The following is a 17,989-nucleotide window of genomic DNA, read 5'->3' as shown; positions in this document are numbered from 1 at the left end:
TGAAATCTCTGAGATGGAGTATATGGAATAAAAGTGCATTTGGCAGGACACATCCCGGCTAAATCAATAGCTTTTCCATCAGAAAAGAGTGCATGAAATACTCAGCGTGGTACGGTTGAAGAATTTGTACCAGGTATTCCGTCCAATCACTCTGCCAGTGCCAGACAAGTAGAGCCTTTGCGTATTCCCAGTATTCCGGATACCAACCACTTCGCTCCCAGTCTACAATGGCGGCCACTTTTCCATCTTTCACGATGATATTGTGAGGCCGGAGATCACCATGCGCAAATAAAATGCGGTTGGATTCAGGAAGCATCCCACTGAGAAAACTTTTGATGTGGCGTTTCGGCGCATTCTTCAGATAGTTGTTGATAAATGCGGTGTTAAACTCTTGCTCCGAATCGAATGGGCCTTTTGAAAAAAAAGATTAGTTCAGATATAATGGTCCCTACGTATTCCATTCCCAAGGTCTGGTGCTATTCCTTTGTCAAGGGAGGTCGCTAAACAGCGGTCAGTAACAGGGCCGCGATCTATAGAGCCAATATATCCAGCAGGCTCCATATCGCGGATCTCCTGGACATAGTTTGCAAGTTGTTTTGAAAGGTGAGATTTGGTGGAGACGCTAAAGGAGTTCCAAGCTTCATAGAGTGTTTCGCCGGCAACGTAACTCATGAAGATGTAGTGATCGTCAAGGCCTCCGGAATCGTCAGGATCACGATTAATCGGACCGTACGTATAATATGCAAAAACTTTGGGCACAGGAACTCCTGTATTCTGCGCAACGCAAATCATGTGTTTGGCTTCGATAATGTTGATATGAGGGCCGAACTTGACGGCGACTTCAGGTGATATCTTTACAATCATAACACCATGGCAGAAGACAAGGTTGCTTCGGTCCTCGCAAAGTTGGTCGACAGTATCGGGATGCGGAGGGCAAAATCCAGGCGCAGTGTAGTGCACATCCAAGTGAGGCTTGGGGGTCGAAGGTTGGGGACTACTCGACGCTGTAGCAGACGCCATATCGTTGAGTGTTGGAGGCATGTTCCCAGTGTAGGTGACAGAGAAAAATGTAAATGATCGGGTCTTGCAGATGAGAAGAGATCAAACAAAAGGAGTCACGTGTAAGCAAGCTGTGACCGCCACGGGCTTTTTCATCCATGCAAGGCTAGGATTAAAAACACTCTTTCCCCTCCCGTCATTAACCTATTCTAGGCATCCAGCAGAACCTGTCTAGGCAAGTCTATACTTATTTCTATTACGCTGAGAATTCCAACCAGTTAGCTGAGACTTTTTGCTCTTTAGGTAACGGCTGATTGGGTCATACGGCGCCACATCAGGCTTCACAGTCATGCAACGTTGTATGTGAGTCACGGGTATGGATGACATCAAGTCACATGTTTTTCTTTCTGTGTAATTGGGATAGAGATATGAGGCAAGACAGCTTACTATCGTAGAATTTTGAATGTTCTTTGTACCTCATCTATATATCACATTCATGCTCACTTCATCTCACTTATCAATCTTGAAACTTTCATAGTTCGCAGTTCCTTGGTTCCCCCGCAGTGGGTCCCGTTCGTGCCTGACCGCTCTCTTCCTCGTCAACACCTTAACATGCGCCCAACCTCGAGATGAAATGCTTTGATGCATCTGCTTGCATGCACTTCTCTCTTCATACCCCGCTTCCATGGCTTCTGCGGATATTCACTGGGGTACATTGATCAATTCAGACAAGAGCCCAGCCCCACTGCTGGAACAGCTATGTCTCAGGGATCGCGCAGCTGATGGTAAGTTCTAGACCGTGTTTTGGACCAGACACCATATTGACCTCTCTCAAGCCCACCTTTGATGCCAACGGCACCTGTGATATAACTCCCGAACGACTCGCTGCCTTTTACCGCAAAGTTGGCGGCAACTACGACCCTTTATTTCTCGAGACCAAGGCACAAGCCCTATCATTCATATACCAGTCACTAGGATGTTTTCACAGTTTACAACCCTCGGCCAATCCTTATGAACCTCCATCGATCCCCTCACTACTTCCAAATGGCTTTGTGCGGTGGCAGACAATACAGCTGTTGATGGACCCAGATGAACATTCCGTGTATTTGCAGAATGCGGTGGAGCTTTGGGATATTGCAGATGCAAATGGCGACATATTTCCGAAGACAATCCCTCGAGACGCATTTCCTTCTGAGCCTGACCCGGAGATGCTGGAATGGCATGAAGGTGTGAGTCGGCGATTGGAGCGCGACTATTTGAAAAGACACACGAAGCGTGCTTCGCCGCCAGACTTTGGGACATATCATTACCATTTCAGTGGCAAGGATCCTCTGCCCGACGAGGATGACTACTTCTCACGCCGGTCGACGTCAAAGCGCCACAGTCGGGTGGATCCCGATCGGCCCAGCGACCATCGCAATCACCGCCGACGATACAGTGGAGAATATCCCGCGTCTTCTGCACGCAGGTCTCGAGGCACTCGGCCGGGATTTTCGACCCCGCGAGTTTCATCCCCTCCCCCATGGGGAGAACCTGTGCCCCGTTCAAGTGGACGAGGCCAAGGTGGTCGGCATGGCCATCCACTAAGCCCAGGGACAGGTGAAGTTCCAGATGTCTCTGAAGTGTCTTCAGATGAGTCTGCACGTCACCGCAAGGACCGTGCCAAACCCCATAGGCACCGAGAGCGGCGTCATCTATCACCACCTTCCAACAGTAATGCCAGACGCCACTCTCACGAAGCCTACATCCGCAGACCATTCCGAGATCTGTCGCCCGCAAGTCCTACTCGATATCGCCATGGGCACGAAAGTCACTCTTCACGATCTAGTAAATCCCACTCTGAGCCTTCCCCAAAGGTCCACCCGAGAGATCACCCAAGGGATCATCAAAGAGATAGGGAGCACCCAAGGGATTACCCAAAGGAAAATCCAAAGGAGCATGCAAAGGACCGTTCTCGATCGCGCACCGCGGGTGTCAAATTCCGCGAATTCATATTCGGCGACCCGGGTCCTGCTCCGGCGGCTCCTGATCCACCTTTCTACAGGCCACCAACTCCACCACCCCCAAGAGCTGTACCGAGACATCTTGGACCTTACGCCGCAGATGAAATGAGACGAGGAAGCTACAGTGGTGGCAGTCCAGCTAATAGTCGACCCAGTAGTGGAGGAAGCGGCTCAGAGCGGCAGCGATCATACAGCAGTGCTGGCTTCCACCCTCGCCCAACCGGATGGGCGAGCCCTCGGAGCTCCGGTTCAAAGCGATATCCTCCCGCCACCGTTCCCGAAGATGACGGATATGTTCCCTCGCGGAGGGTCCCGATTTACGAATAATGCTCACGACTTCCTGCACGTTGATATCTAACGAATTTCCTTCTATCATTTATTCTCATCGTTTTGGGCATATGGGCATCCGAGCATTGGCTCTACACATCTATCACTAACATGACTCAACCCCTTGGCTTTGGCATCTCATCTCTATCACGACAGACCTAGCATTCCTCTTATTTTTGGCGGGCATTTTGTTTCTTTTGGTTTTCCCTGCTTCTTTGCACCAATGATACTCTCCATTCGAATGAATATTCCACGAGATCAAATATATCAGAGCACACAAAAATAAACTTCAAGCTGCACCGTGTAGACCCCATTATGTTCGAAGCTTAAATCGCTTCCGTTATCCGTGATGAAGAATATCCAACGGGTGGTGGAATTTTGCTATGGTATGACCCTATCAACTTACGAATCGTTGATTGTAGCTATTGATGAATAACCAAGCTGAATACAACATAAATTCAATCAGACAGATGCGCCCTCTGGAAAGTAAACCCATAATCACGCAGCACAGCACAAATTCCATCCTCCTCGGCATTAACCGTAGTAGACGGCGGCATTCCCAGAACCGTCATATTCCGCTCTGATGGTGTGTACTGCTCGATAACAAACCCATTCTCAGCGCGCCCAATGGAGGAATCTGAACCAATCTCCCCGCCAAATATAGAGAGAGTACTCGCATAGGCCGGACCGCGGACCTTCAAGAACTCCAAATCCGGATTTGGATTCCTCTCGCGGAAAAACCCGCCGAACACATCGTGGACGAGCTGCGAGTGAAGAATATCCCGATCATCATAGTACGGACGCACATCTTCTGTCTTGGTATTCAGCGTACCCCACGCGAGCAGGATATCCGAGGTATGACAGGAAGCGTTGTATACACCATTCGGGTAACAGATATCCGGCATATTGGATGTCTGCGCATGACCATCTGCTATTTGTATCTCGTATAAGGACGGGAAGGCTGAAAGGTAATTATCGAGAAGATAACCCTGTGGACAAGTCCATGTACTGTGGGTCAGGGCATCTGAAAGAGCATTGAGAACAGCATCGGTGTCCGAATCATCGACGTCGTACACGCCAGAGGAGATAATCTTCTGCGCGAGAGCGTCGCCGAATGTCGCGTTAAGCAATACAGCGAGTGGGGCCGGAGTAGAGCCGAGAGTGTCCATGTAGAGGCTTGCCTCGTCCCGGACGTTGGTGAACATGGTTGGGACGTTGATGGGGAGGTTGTTGTTGGCTAGGAGAGTGTTGAATTGGTCGTCGATTACGCCCGACCCTGTATCGTCTACCATTGGCATGAATGGTTCGGCTGCGGATATCAGCTCTGTACTGTGGTAGAAGTGATTTGCAACGTTGGATGAAAAGATCTTCATCGCAGTCTGGAAATCGGTTGAGTTATCCAGATACTTTGAAGCCGGGACGGAGCGAAGGCATTTGAGTAGACTTGCTTCGGAAGCGTCGTCGCAGCCAACTGCCTTCCCGACCTCTGGGGCGATGTATTTTGAGTAAACAGCGCGAGGAAACCACGGGAGGTCGAAATTTGCTGATTGCACCAGCGCGCCGGAGAAGAGTCCTTTTGCGGCGGTGGAAGAGAGTAGGGCTACGAGGCTTTGGCCACCGGAAGACTGCCCGAAGACAGTAACATGGGATGGATCACCTCCAAAGGCAACAATATTCTTCTGTACCCATTTCAAGGCCATGATCTGGTCTTGAATACCGTAATTCCCAGTTGTCAGGTTCCCCGTCGATAGAAAGCCCAGTGCTCCGAGTCGATAGTTAAGCGTGACGACGACCACATCGCTGCGACTGGCGAAGTTTCCCCCGTCATAATCTATCATACTTGCAGTGCCTTTTATGAATGAACCCCCGTACAGATAAACGGCCACGGGGCGGAGCGCGGTGCTCTTGGTGACGTTGTGAGGCAGAAATGGGGTGAAAATGTTCAAGTAGAGGCAGTCCTCAGACATTCCACCAATAGGCACATTCGTAAGGCTTGAAGGGGATTGGATACACGAATCCGCCATGCTAGTGGCATCGATGTTCTTCGGTCCAGTGTAAGCTTGCGGTGGGGCAAAGCGCAAGTCATCGACTGGGGGAGTCGCAAAGGGCACGCCGAGGAAGCGGAAGGATCGCGCATCTCGGTATCCGGTTACGGTATAATCGTCAGATGCCACGGACAGCTTCGTGGTTTCTCTTGCCTCTCGGTCGAGCTCGGTTGTTGCGGGCGGAGTAGATGTGCAGAGGGCTGGTAGCTTGTCTTGACATGATTTCTGTACGATCTTGCGATGGGATATCGACAAAGCAAAGCAGTTCTGGCTATCTTCCTGTTCTGTCGACAGCCACAAGTAATCATCGTCTTGTAGCTCTTTCGCAAATACGAGATAGTCCAGTTCATAATCTAGTTCGGTGTGACTTCGACTGGTGTCTTGCCTCGCAGACCATGGGAGGAGCTTCTCGCCGATAGCAGTGCATTTTGCAGCAGCACCAGCATAGCTCGAGTGATCATGAGCCAAAACAGCCGAAGTTCCATTGTTCTGAGGGCCAAGATTGTTGTAGTGCAATATGCGAAGAGCACCAAGGGATCCAACAAGGGGGTGGCGCTCCTCCGCCAAGCCCTGGCTCAACACCAAAGACAATGCGAATACCACGAGCTTGGACTTCATCTCAGAATATATTTTTGACAAGCTAGATGAAATAAATGGGTCCGCAAATAAACGAGTTCTCGTGATTATATAGCACAATAGCACAGACCGCATGCGTTATACTTTGCGACTTTCCGCATTGGGAAATGCTCGACAATTCTGAGTTCCCTCAAGGGTCGGTGAGGAAGCGCAGCAGTTTGAAGCGGGGGAAAACTGGAGGATTTACAAGTGCCATGACGCTGTACGCTCCAGACAGTACTTGACGTATGTTGGGCAAGCCCGATTATTATGAGGTAAGAACACAGACCTAGCCGTGGCCAGGTGGTATAAGAGTGTCCAACAACTGAAAGGTACGACCAAGACGCTATCGGATAGAAGGCTCCAAACGAAGTTTGCTTGCATATACGTATTTCAGAAAGTGGAATGAATCCCGCGTTGGAAAGTAACCTTCAAGCTTCAGAAGTAATTGCTTGGAAAATCTCATCCTTGTACTGCCCGATTGTGTACTCCATGACTCGACGAAGCGTCCTAAGAAGAGACTTCGTATGTTTCACACTTGTGGTACGGCCATCTAGGTCAGACAAAGGTCCCCAGATGCGCTATAGGAGACGGAGTTAGCCATTGAAGCCAAATCATTAAAGCATATTACTTACTACTTCTTTTAAGACCCCAGAACCTTCGACTCCGGTTGCAATATAGAACTTCCAGTCCTCCCCAACAGCGGTGCAACCAACAAGTGGAGGCAAGTCTTTCACACTCTTACGCTGTGCAAAAGCCCACATCAGGAGCCCTGTCATCCATACCCCAATCTGGACTTGCGCTTCTACCAAATTTCCATCCGCGGCTTTAATTTCTACACTGGGGCCCAGAACACGTTTCCCGGTGTGGGGATGGGTCATATGGTTGAAATACTTCCCTGGGGTACGGAGCCCCGCCATTTCATACTCATCTTCCCAAGCGTCTAAAGGAAGGCCAACAACCAACTCAATTTTCCGGTTATATGTATCGCGGGCTGTATAGCGAGGTTGATACTGGGGGTCAACGGACTCGATTTGACTACCGGAGATCAGTAGTGAGTAGAGATACACAAAGCCTTTGTGTAACATACACGCTCCAACATTCCAAAGGTAGTTCTGCAATAGCGCCCTCTAATAGTGGTAGTGCTACCTTATGCACCCACGAACCTTTACTGCGTAGCTCAGTAGCACATTGGCACGAAGCATTCGAGATCCTCCGGGCAACGTCTTCATTCTCACCGAACTCAGAATCGTGTGTTAGAGTTGCTAGTAGCTGACTCGCAGCGAGGTTTTGCGGATCGGCAGATTCATGTATATATACCACCCGGGGGCTGGCGGTGGCTAGTTCGGCTTTGACGCGTATTAGACTCGATGAACGTGATCGTCCAGCACCCCGACTAATCACCGATCTGGATGGGGATAGAGAGATAATGTCGTCAGGTAGACGGACGGAAACTGTGGATCCTATTTCAGAAGCAGTTCGGTAGGGTCTCCTGGAAGGGTCTGATTGCGTCATTGAGTCCTCGGCCTCGAATGTCGACCTCTTTCGTTTGTGATGAGATACTGGACCTGAATGGTCGCCCACCAGGGTTTCGAACCGATCAGTATCAGCTCGGGTTTGGGGGCGCTCCTCGCAACTTCTTCGGCCCAGGACAAAATCGCAGGGGTTTGCCCAGCAGACATCAGAGCGAATTGAATGCAACATCGTATGCTGCGAACTTGAGCCTAGTTTTTTTCGCTGGGGACTCATGAGAAGTGACAAGATAAGTTTATTGTTTGGAATATTTATTCCCCGGTGCGAACCCCGGATTGATTGTTGTTGGAGCAACCGCTGATAATACGACGGGTCACGTGGTCGTCCAGTATATTGCAGTCACTCGACACTTCCTCCGGTCGCTATTCACATGACAATAATGATCGGGGGAGTTCATGAATTAAACTACATTCGTGCCACGTGTAGTGGTGGTTCATAATGCAGATACAAGCAGTACTTCAAGGCTCACATTAGATCCCAGTTTATTGCGACGGGCCGCAGGTCGCGTGAACCAAGGTCAAAACACAATCAGTCGTACACGCGAGACCTGTCAGATTAATGCTACGGGAAAATAAGCATCAAAATTGTACGCGATTACCCTCCATTTCCCATTTGACCTTGCACGAGATCACCAGGCCTAGCCTTGTTATAAACAGGCAATTTACTCCCCCTCCCAGATTGATATCAATGCTATGCCCCAAAGCCTGCAGTAGACTGATAATCGGGAAGTACATGAACTTTGGATTATCTATGATGGTGTTATTCGAGTTATCTTATTGATTGTATGTACAATGCACTATGGATGAATTACACGACCAAAATTGGTGATTTGAGCATGCACATTTCGTTCCTCACAAGACAACTGCCAGTTTGCTTCGGACAGGCTTGTTCTCTTTCATCCCAGGCTCTGGGAACCCGGACACATGGACCCCCTTCCGGAAAAGGAGACAATGTGTCGAACCGCCAAAATGGAACATACCAATTTCATCTCCCTTCTTCAGTCTATCCCCCTCCTTCACGGTGATATCACAAGTCGAGACCTCTGCCATACCAACTCCAATGAATGCCACCAACCCAATCGCTGGCTCATCCGCTTCAATGAAAATAAGCGCCCGCGTCGCAGTCGAAGTAATATATCCCTGCGAAGTAACCTGACCCGCCATATCAATGTCCTTCTGCTCGGCCTTTGGGTTCCCGACGCCTTCAAACAGCGGTTCAGAATAGTACGTGCCATCAACAACGTAAGCCTTGACGACCTTCCCGCTAACAGGCGAATGCCAACGGTGGTAGCTCAACGCACTAAGGAACGCCTGATAAACCGTGCCGCCAACAAACTGCGACGCAAGAGGATCATGACCCAGCATGTCAAGCACAGAGTACGGCTGACTCTTAATCCAGAACTTATCACGCGCACGAGCATGGCGGGTAATCCGATACGGCTGCGACTCGCACGCGTTAGCGATAACCTTCCCGTCATCCGGGTCTTCAACAGGCCGTATTCCCTCCTTGAGCGTGCGGGTAAAGAAATGATCCCACGACTTGTATCCGTGATTTGGCGCAGACGGGTCACAATCGTACATATCGTGGAACTGCAAATCCGTCGCGGCCAGCACACCGATCTTCGCAACGGCTGTCAGATCCCGGCGGCCGGTTTTACCGAACCACCCGTGAGCGCTGTCATTCAGCACCTCAGCGGAGGCGGGAGAGCGCAGGAACTCGCCCCACGCATTCAAGATCTTCTTGATCATCGCGTTGATGTCGGGATCTAGGAAGGCCGCATAGCCGCTGGGTGTACCCATTGGCCAGTCGAGGACGGCATTGATGGGTAACCCGACTAGACCGACGCGGTGGGCCTTGTCGGTCCAGGAAGGCGCGGTGGTGAGGAGGTGGTTGATGACATATAGGAAATGGGAATAGTCGCGGATTTCGGGATTGCCTGTTGGGTCGTGGCCGTATCGCTTGTTGCGTGGGACTTCGTTGAACATGGAGCTCAAGAGCATGTATATGCGTGTGTTGGATTCGATGAGTTCTTTGAATTCCTTTAGGACTGGGTGGAGAGGCTGCTCCTCGCCGTCGTCGACTTTCTTGATTATTCCTCCGAGCCATTCTTTGTGGGCTGCATGATCAGCTGGCATCCAGTTGCCGACCCTTTGGATTGTGAGTGACATGGAGTTCATTGGATCGGATTGATGTCTTACCTGTGGAGGTGGTGTTCTGGATTACGTTGTGACATTTTCGATTAGTATGAAATTAAAATATGTTGAAAGCTACATATGTAGACTATGAGAATTCTCTAGGCGGCGGTTGATCAGATATTTATACGGTGCTGTACAATGTCAAGTAAACATCCACATATGTTACATCAGTATGATGCTCTGGGGGAACCAGGTCACACATCGCTTCTAGATAGTTGGAAGAAGCTGCATACGGCTATATCTGATAGTCAATGAAGTCATGAAGGTTGATGTTTGACAACTCATACGGAGCTCACAAATTCCAGCTCCAGGACTATTCGTAAGATCAAGATGATGGTGGACTTTCTGATGTCATGACATTCTGGGTGATCATGCAGGTATGAGAGAATGGTGTTTCCTTGGATACCTGGTATTGAGAAAGAAATAATAGTAGTAATAAAAAAGGAAGGGCAATAAATAAATAAGGAAAAAAGAGGAAAGGAAAAAAAAAGATAGACATAGCATGTCCTGGTTTCGATCCAGGGACCTGTTGATTGTTAGTTTTCATGTTGTGAAGGAAATTGGTGAATCGGTGTAACGTACCTCCGGGTTATGAGCCCGGCGCTCGTTCCCCTGAGCTAACATGCTGATTGGTGGAAGGTGTATGCCTTCGGCATAATAAATAGAGGAAACAGAGCAATTTTACGTTTCCAATCAAAATCCCAGTAATTTATAGATGGATCTTCTATTATTGTCCTTACATTTGAGTCAGTTTATGTCAGGCTCCAACTTTGAAGGTCACCAAAGGAACCCCCCCGGTCTCCAAATGTACTGTTTGCATGGAGAAGGCTGAAGTTGACTGTTGGCATCGCTATCTTGTACGCATTGTACTACTAGAGTAAGGAATTAAGTTTAGTCTTTGCTACACCACAACGATATAGCGTGTATAGTATGTTAGAATATCCCTGGATAAATTAAGATCCAAAACTTTCTTGACGCCAAAATACATAACGTCCCTTAGCCACCCATCTCCCCACATGGGCCCGTAGCTCACGCCCCATATCCTGTGGTCCACAGAAGAAGACTGCCACAGACTCCTCGCCATGATACCTGAATGTCTGGTCCACAATTTCCCTAAGATTAGGCCGTCCCATGTGTGTCTTGGACTTTCCGACTAATCCATCCGACGTCCGCAACTCGCCCATCTCCATCCCTTCAGAGGAGGAATTGGGGAAGGAATGCTCTAGGGAAGCTTGTCGAGTCAAGTAAATGTGAACATCGGGATTGTCTGCAAATACCTGATCTTCGAGCTCTGCAGCCCAAGCAGCCTCTGCTGAGGATCGCAAAGCCCATGTAAAGTTGAGACGTTTGTGGCCACCAACTTCGCCATCGAAGTGTTCACGCAACGCCCGGTAGACAGGTAGCACAAATGTCGCTCCTATTCCACCAGCCACAAGGAGGATGCGATCGAACTTTCCGGTGACATCTGCGATGTCAACAGAAGACCCGTATGGCCCTTCGATGTCAATTACAGGTTGGGCGCTGAATCGGTCCGCATGGGTCAACAGCGTCTGTGTCGTGGGACCCCGACGGGTTCGCAGAAATAGTGTGATCTCGCCTTTAGATACACCTGCCACTGTGAACGGGTTCGACAGCAAGCGGTTTGCGCCACTGCATCCACCCCCAGTGGAAATGCACATACAGACGTGTTGGCCGGGCTTAGCTTGGAAGCGAGATACTTTGGACGCTGGAATATGAACCTGAACTTTGAGCAAGTCCGTAGCGGGGACCTGAGTTATGGTTACCGAGTCGGTGATGGTGTCAATTCGTCGGAGGATCCGATCGGCAATGAACAGTGCCAGGGTCTCAGCCACATACCACCGGAGATGACTGGTATGAGAGAAGAGAATGGGCAATACTACCAGCCCGATCGCTAGGTGGCAGAAGTAAAAGGCTCGGTAGCTCCATTGTCGGCATTTCTCGATGCTTGTGATTGTAAGCACGGACATCAAGGCCAAGCATAATAGTCCGGTCATAGATGGGCGAGTCTGCAGGCGTTCGACGAGAATTCCCGTCTGAACAAAATAGTTGATATACAATGCACCGTGAAGACCAATTAGGATCATAATGATTCTGCCACATATTTGATGCCAGTGGATGAGCTGTTCGTGAGACGTGCCGAAGATGACTGCCAGCGGGGAATAGCGATTCCGCATAGACAACATATAATGAATAGGAAGTTGGGCTGCAGCAATACTTCCGAAGCGTTTGGTGACATGAAAATAGTCTGAGAACTCGTCAAATGGGGCACCCAACAGACGAAGCCATGGAACCAATTGCTTACCATCACCGGTCTGATTGACGCAGAGAAACAGCAGCCAACAAATCCAAGCGACTGCAGCAATCCAGCGTCCTCTTACCCCCAGAATCGGGGAAATTTCACCACTTAACCACCATACAGTAGACCTCCATCGCCTGGCAGCTGTCCGAGACCAGCCGCTGGCTGATTCTGTCCCGACCGGCGACTGCCCAAGAGCAGAGTACGCGACATGGGCTCTCCCTTTCTCACTCAAGAGCCATACGATGAGCCGGTAGACTTGATAACCCACAATCGGGACCAGGATGGATAGTTGGGAATAGACTGCGTATTGGTCTAGCAGGCGTCGCCGGTGGTCTTTTTCATCGGAGCCGAGGTGTACAAAACGCCATGGCCAAGACATGATGCTTGGATGTAGGCGCTCCACACGTGTATTCTTCAGCTGAAGAGGGCAACTTGCGAAAGCATAGCCCTTGTCCTCGACATTGAGAAGACCCCTTGGCACGGGTAACGCGGGGAAGCGGAAGCCGAATTCCCCTCCGATTCTGGCGGTCCGAATCTGCACTTCAATAGGAACAATGAAAACACGCGACACTGGAAAATGAACGACAATCTTTGTTTAGATTTTGGCCAAAAAAAATGCCACCCTGTCAGATGATTTTCAAGTTTCCAGATTCGCCTTTCTGATTTCGCCTTCGCATTGCCCAAGTCGTAATTATGAGCCACCACTGCGGGTCTCCAGTCACAAGTTCAGAACCGCAAAATGACAATATTGTGAAGGAAGAGGCCAAAGGCCCGTTCAGAAAGTTCCGTCTGGCATGGGGCCTTGCCGGACTATTGCTAACCAAGCTCCAGTCTACAAGTGACCCGGCTGACTGTTATGGCACGAGGCTCAATAAATGGACTGCGAGATAGAGGATTAGATATGATATGGGCTTCTTTAATCCTTTACAGCCGGTTCTTCTCTCTCTCAGAGTTGTACCGTCCCTTGTCTTCCTGGTCCGGCTCTCCAGCTCAGTATGCGGCACTCACCTTCAAATATTCATCGGATACAACAGTTATTCCCACAATGCTGTCAAAGAGAGAGGCAGAATTTATCATTGAAATGATGTTCTTTGATCTATAAGATCAGTAGCGGAGCTTTACTTGATCTGACCCCTGCACCCTGGTAGCCCCGAGACTTATCGGACACCTGGCGCCCTCTCTTTCACGAGCCAAATCCCTTACCGGGAGAGACCAACACCACTCGCAGGGCGAATTACCTCCCCTTTTGGCCACTGTCCAATATGACATTTGTGATTCAACCTTGTTTCCCTGCTGACGCTCCGGGCCTTGCGGCGACCATGATGGGCGCCCGTCTCATCACCACTGGGCTATATCTGTGGGAGGACCCGGACCCGTCCTTGGAAGATACCATATCCAAAGCTATTGACCGGGTTCCCTGAAACTTGGTGACTGGGAGAGATACAAAACGACACCAAAAAGCCATCGACCGCCAAACCAGTCAAGTTGTTGGGTATGCACAAAAATAAATCTAATGGCAACGTCTGTGCGGCCGCTAACCACGAGTGCAACATCTACACAAAAAAACGCCCAGGGTGCATGTGCTGGGTCTCGATAGTATCGGCGGCACATTCGCTGTTCGAAACACCCGAGCCTCCGTCTGTGACCATCCTCTGCCGCCGACCTTCCCTTCGCGATGCATATCACGATAATAGAGATAATATCTCACTCGAAGCTCGATCGGGCGAGATTATCGAGCATAGAGGATATGAATGGGAAACCCTTGGCGACGGAATCTGGTACTCCACTGCCGAATCGGGAGGCAATAGTGATTCAGTCGAAAGAAGCAGTATTACAGACCTCATTGTGGCTGTCAAGGCGACGCAGACAACCTCTGCACTACAACAGCTGAAACATCGCCTGACTCCTCAATCTAATATTCTCTTCGTCCAAAACGGATGTGGAATGATCGACGAGGTCAACGACCACCTATTCCCCCATCCCACCGAGCGCCCGAATTATATGGTCGGCGTCAATCGCAAGGTGTAACGCTTCGCAAGTCGTTTGACATCAAACATACTAGATTTGTGGCGAGATCTCTAGGTGGTCCCCCAATCGTTGCAAAAGACCACCGATGCAAATCCCTCCAACTATCTGCTCAATCTACTCCCCTGTCACCTTGTCTCAACACCACTGTCTATACCTATACCGAAGTACTCCAAATCCAACTCGAAAAGCTCGCCGTCAACGCATTTTGCAATCCAGTGTGCGCCCTGAACGACGGCGAGAATGTGTTTCTGTTTCGATCCCTGAGACTCGCCGTGTCATCTTGACAGAGATCTCGAATGTGGTTTGCACTCTTCCTGAGCTACGACATTTCGCGAATCTCAGCGAGCGATTTGCGGTCGATAAGCTCGAGGCGACAGTGAATGCAATTATTGAGGAGACGTTTCACACCACTTGCTCCATGGTGTGGAATTTGTGAGCTGGTCGAGAAACGGACGTCAGGTTTATAAATGGGTGCTGGGTGAAAAGGGGGAAAGAGAATGGTTATTGCGGCACCTATCACTGAGGAGTTGGTAGAAAAGGTTGAGATGAGACTGAGTCTAAATTAAAATCCCTCAGCCATATACGAAGCAATAGGTGTACAATATAGAGACAGACCTCGGGAGCTTGATCAGATGATTCACACAAAAGGGGCAGGCATAAAGTTTGCACAAAAAGTTACCTTAGGCATGCGGCATGACGTGGGACCCGAGTCCCGACCCAACAATGGAACGACCGGATCGACCGGTAGACAACGAAGCCAGTGGAGACAAGATGAATTTTATTGCGATTGCATTTTTGTCTCCCCATGGCACACACCACGGAACCTAAGAACAAAATTGACTAGCGGACCCAAAAGTTTTGCAGAGCCTTGCGGTGGGATATGAACCCGTTGGGGAAGGTCTTGGAACTCTGGTCCAGGCACAAGATATTATTGGAAATGATCGCAAAGTTGTGAATGGAGTCCCGAGGATCACCCAGCCAATCACATCTTCGGGATGAACTTCGGGGCACATCTCGGGGTTCCTACTACAATCGGTCTCACCGGGAAGGAACACTTGGAAGTCAGGTCCCGAGTGGGTCACTGCGAAGCTTAATAATTCATGCGTAAATCCATACTTCTAACCTTGGGTCACTTTCAGGTCGAGTTAATGTAAAATGTATCTTACGCGACTTGACAATCAGTTGTTCCTCAAACAAGGAACCTCCTTGAACTTTCTCTGGGTTTCATCCTCCACTCCGGCACATTATCCGAGTCAAATACGGCATGCCGAGCGTATTTCCAAAGGGTGGAATGACCGACCAATGAGAGCCACTCGGCTCGGGAGGTTATTCGGACCATCATCGGGGATACTATATGGCAAACTTAAGCCCCGGCACTCGTCCGAAACATGAATTGTTTGGTTCCGTGTATAAATCTATACGAGGTCTAAGCGCGGCCCGATCTTGAAGCACGACAATGGACAAGGGATAACAGGAAATAACGAGCGAGAATTGGAGAATGTACTGTTGTAGGATCTCCCAGTAATCTTGACGGGATGGAGTAGTAGCATCAACATGGGAAGAGGAAAACAAACGGCTCCAGCGCTACGGAGTACTCCGTGAGAGTTTTCACTTAGTTTTCGTCGTACCCACTTACTTCGTGTTCCAACTCGTTCATTGATCAGCAGATTCTTCATTATGCTCTGTGTTGGCAACATAATCGATCATTACCTAGAATTACCCTTCCCCACCTTCCGTATAATCCCGCAGCCCCGGTTCTCATCAAATTCTGGAGTCCGGAGCATGACGCAAATCAGGCGACTCTCGAGAATGAACGCTTAAGAGACGGATAACCCCCATTGTATTCAATCTCTTCTGAACACATTTTCCTCCCTTCACCCTTCACCCGTCACACTACATACAATATGAAGGCCACCAAAAATCCCCAGCCAGTATCGGCTTCCCATAACGAGAATGTTCCTTCACTTGACAATACCCCAGCCCACGAGGCACACATGATAAAGGGTCTCATTGTCGGTGGGAAATACCGCGACGAACTTTCACAAGAGCAAAGCCAGCACTACGACAGCAGCTTATTGCAAGAGGTCGATGTCGACCTTCCCCTCACAGCCACCAAGCCCGTGCAGCACGACGGCCAAGAATTCGTCGTACTTGACTTCATAGAAGGAGACAAGGAGAACCCCTTCAACTGGAGTTCAGGCCGGAAGGCCTTCATCAGTGCTCAGCTTTGCTGCATGACACTTTTCATCGGTCTCGCCACGACAGCATACAGTTCCGGAATTTCAGGCATGGCAAAAGAACTGGGAACAACAGAATTGATTGGAAAGCTTGGTCTATTCACGTTCAACTTTACCTGTGCACTTGCTCCTCTTTTCCTCGCTCCGTTCTGTGAACTGGCTGGTCGACGAGTGATCTATATCGGTGCCTACGTGTGCTTCTGTCTCATGTTCATCGGCCTCGCGCTGGGCAAGAACATTGCCACGATCCTAGTTTGCCGTGCGCTGCTGGGTCTTTTCGGTTGTGTTGGTACAATTCTTGTCGGTGGCACCTTTGGTGACATGTATACACCCGAACACCGCGCTATCCCTATGGCTTGCTTCTCCTTCATCGCTATCCTCGGTACAGTGGGTGCCCCCATCTACGCCGGCTTTATCGACCAGGCTCTCGGCTGGCGCTGGCTCGAGGGTATCCAGGGTTTGGCGAATATTCCCCTTGGTATCGTCATTGCCATATGCCTCCCTGAAACTCGTGGCAGTGTCTGTCTTACCAAGCGTGCCAAGGCAATTCGCCAGGCCACCGGTGATGACCGTTTCGTGACCAACAACGATATCGAAGCGCCCGGAATCAAGCACATGTTGCACAACTCCTCCGTCAAGGCCGTGAAGATGCTCTTCAGTGAGCCCGTCGTTTTCGCATTTGGTCTTTGGATCAGTTTTGCCTGGTTCCTGACCTTCCTCTTCCTTTCCGTCATCCCAATCACCTTCCAAGAGAAGCGTGGCTGGAACGAAGGAGTCTCGGGTCTCCCCCTATATCTCCCTCTGCCTCGGAACCACCATCGGTTTTGGTCTCAACTTCTTCCAAATCAGAAAATACCAATCCCTCACCTCCGACCCGAACGCTAAGGTCGCACCCGAAGCTCGGTTATACGGTGCCCTATGCGGAGCCGTCTGGCTGCCGATCGGATTGTTCCTCTACAGCTTCACCCAGTACAAGGGTCTCCATTGGATCGGTCCCGTCATCGGCCTGGCACTCATCACCATCGGTATCTTCTTCATCTTCGAGTCCTGCTACAGTTACACTGCCGATTGTTATGGAGAACACTCTTCTTCTGCCATTGCTGGTCAAGGTTTCATGCGTAACACACTCGGTGCTGTGTCGCCTCTGTTTGCTTCTCAGTTCTTCCACAACATGGGGAGTCAGTACGCTGGATTATTGCTGGCATTGGTCGCGACCGTCCTGACATTCATTCCGTTCGTCCTGTTCAAGTTCGGTCCTGCGCTGCGCGCACGCTCGAGACTTGCCTCTGCTACTGTGAACGGCACCGACTAAATGGTCATTTTTGTGAAATTAGTATTTCAAGTCACATAGAATTGTATATTTGCATGGAGCCAAAAGGTTCCCAGGCCTCCAGCTAGTTTGGAGGAAAATGAAAGCCTTTATTATGAGTTATGGACAAAATTTGCAGAAGACCTAGAAACCGATGTAGAATTTCTAAGATTGTGTAGCAAATTTCGGTGCCAACAGACTTGAGCCCAGTATCTATACGCTTTGATAGTGACCCTTTGGGGCATTGAGTGATGGAGCAGGCCAGTAAGCAAGCGTTGTATACACGGTACATCCATCAACCATCGCAGGAAGGTTACTCTGCGAAGCAAATTTGGTTTGTGGCCTGGCAAAACAGGCATCAACTGTCGGTGGCGGAAT

General features: G+C 49.8%; 8 protein-coding genes across 8 annotated transcripts; 3 read left to right on the top strand and 5 right to left on the bottom strand.

Annotated features, from left to right (window-relative positions):
• Positions 1 to 58: 58 nt before the first annotated feature.
• Positions 59 to 1,041, bottom strand: N7519_006469 (aminoglycoside phosphotransferase family protein; the record flags this gene model as incomplete). Its single annotated transcript, XM_057293245.1, has 2 exons — positions 59 to 411; positions 453 to 1,041. The coding sequence occupies 2 exons, from the start codon at positions 1,039 to 1,041 to the stop codon at positions 59 to 61; spliced, it is 942 nt and encodes a 313-aa protein (XP_057148056.1).
• A 643-nt stretch (positions 1,042 to 1,684) lies between these two features.
• On the top strand, positions 1,685 to 3,329 carry N7519_006468 (uncharacterized protein; the record flags this gene model as incomplete). Its single annotated transcript, XM_057293244.1, has 3 exons — positions 1,685 to 1,709; positions 1,768 to 1,784; positions 1,836 to 3,329. 3 exons carry the CDS (start codon positions 1,685 to 1,687, stop codon positions 3,327 to 3,329), a joined length of 1,536 nt encoding a protein of 511 aa, XP_057148055.1.
• Positions 3,330 to 3,787: 458 nt separating this feature from the next.
• On the bottom strand, positions 3,788 to 5,992 carry N7519_006467 (putative cholinesterase; the record flags this gene model as incomplete). Its single annotated transcript, XM_057293243.1, has 1 exon — positions 3,788 to 5,992. One exon carries the CDS (start codon positions 5,990 to 5,992, stop codon positions 3,788 to 3,790), a length of 2,205 nt encoding a protein of 734 aa, XP_057148054.1.
• A 428-nt stretch (positions 5,993 to 6,420) lies between these two features.
• Positions 6,421 to 7,693, bottom strand: N7519_006466 (uncharacterized protein; the record flags this gene model as incomplete). The annotated part of the gene is made up of 3 exons (XM_057293242.1): positions 6,421 to 6,570; positions 6,625 to 7,027; positions 7,080 to 7,693. The coding sequence occupies 3 exons, from the start codon at positions 7,691 to 7,693 to the stop codon at positions 6,421 to 6,423; spliced, it is 1,167 nt and encodes a 388-aa protein (XP_057148053.1).
• Positions 7,694 to 8,373: 680 nt separating this feature from the next.
• N7519_006465 (uncharacterized protein) lies at positions 8,374 to 9,755 on the bottom strand (the record flags this gene model as incomplete). Its single annotated transcript, XM_057293241.1, has 2 exons — positions 8,374 to 9,670; positions 9,721 to 9,755. The coding sequence occupies 2 exons, from the start codon at positions 9,753 to 9,755 to the stop codon at positions 8,374 to 8,376; spliced, it is 1,332 nt and encodes a 443-aa protein (XP_057148052.1).
• A 915-nt stretch (positions 9,756 to 10,670) lies between these two features.
• On the bottom strand, positions 10,671 to 12,416 carry N7519_006464 (putative metalloreductase Fre8; the record flags this gene model as incomplete). Its single annotated transcript, XM_057293240.1, has 1 exon — positions 10,671 to 12,416. The coding sequence occupies one exon, from the start codon at positions 12,414 to 12,416 to the stop codon at positions 10,671 to 10,673; it is 1,746 nt and encodes a 581-aa protein (XP_057148051.1).
• Positions 12,417 to 13,531: 1,115 nt separating this feature from the next.
• Positions 13,532 to 14,065, top strand: N7519_006463 (2-dehydropantoate 2-reductase; the record flags this gene model as incomplete). Its single annotated transcript, XM_057293239.1, has 1 exon — positions 13,532 to 14,065. One exon carries the CDS (start codon positions 13,532 to 13,534, stop codon positions 14,063 to 14,065), a length of 534 nt encoding a protein of 177 aa, XP_057148050.1.
• Positions 14,066 to 15,969: 1,904 nt separating this feature from the next.
• Positions 15,970 to 17,614, top strand: N7519_006462 (uncharacterized protein; the record flags this gene model as incomplete). The annotated part of the gene is made up of 2 exons (XM_057293238.1): positions 15,970 to 17,006; positions 17,059 to 17,614. 2 exons carry the CDS (start codon positions 15,970 to 15,972, stop codon positions 17,612 to 17,614), a joined length of 1,593 nt encoding a protein of 530 aa, XP_057148049.1.
• Positions 17,615 to 17,989: the final 375 nt, after the last annotated feature.

The sequence above is a fragment of the Penicillium mononematosum genome (assembly GCF_028829835.1).
Source record: "Penicillium mononematosum strain IBT 11891 chromosome Unknown utg000003l:1.0-8172316.0:1.0-8177699.0, whole genome shotgun sequence".
Classification (NCBI taxonomy): domain Eukaryota; kingdom Fungi; phylum Ascomycota; class Eurotiomycetes; order Eurotiales; family Aspergillaceae; genus Penicillium; species Penicillium mononematosum.
This window is presented reverse-complemented; position numbering and strand designations above follow the sequence as displayed.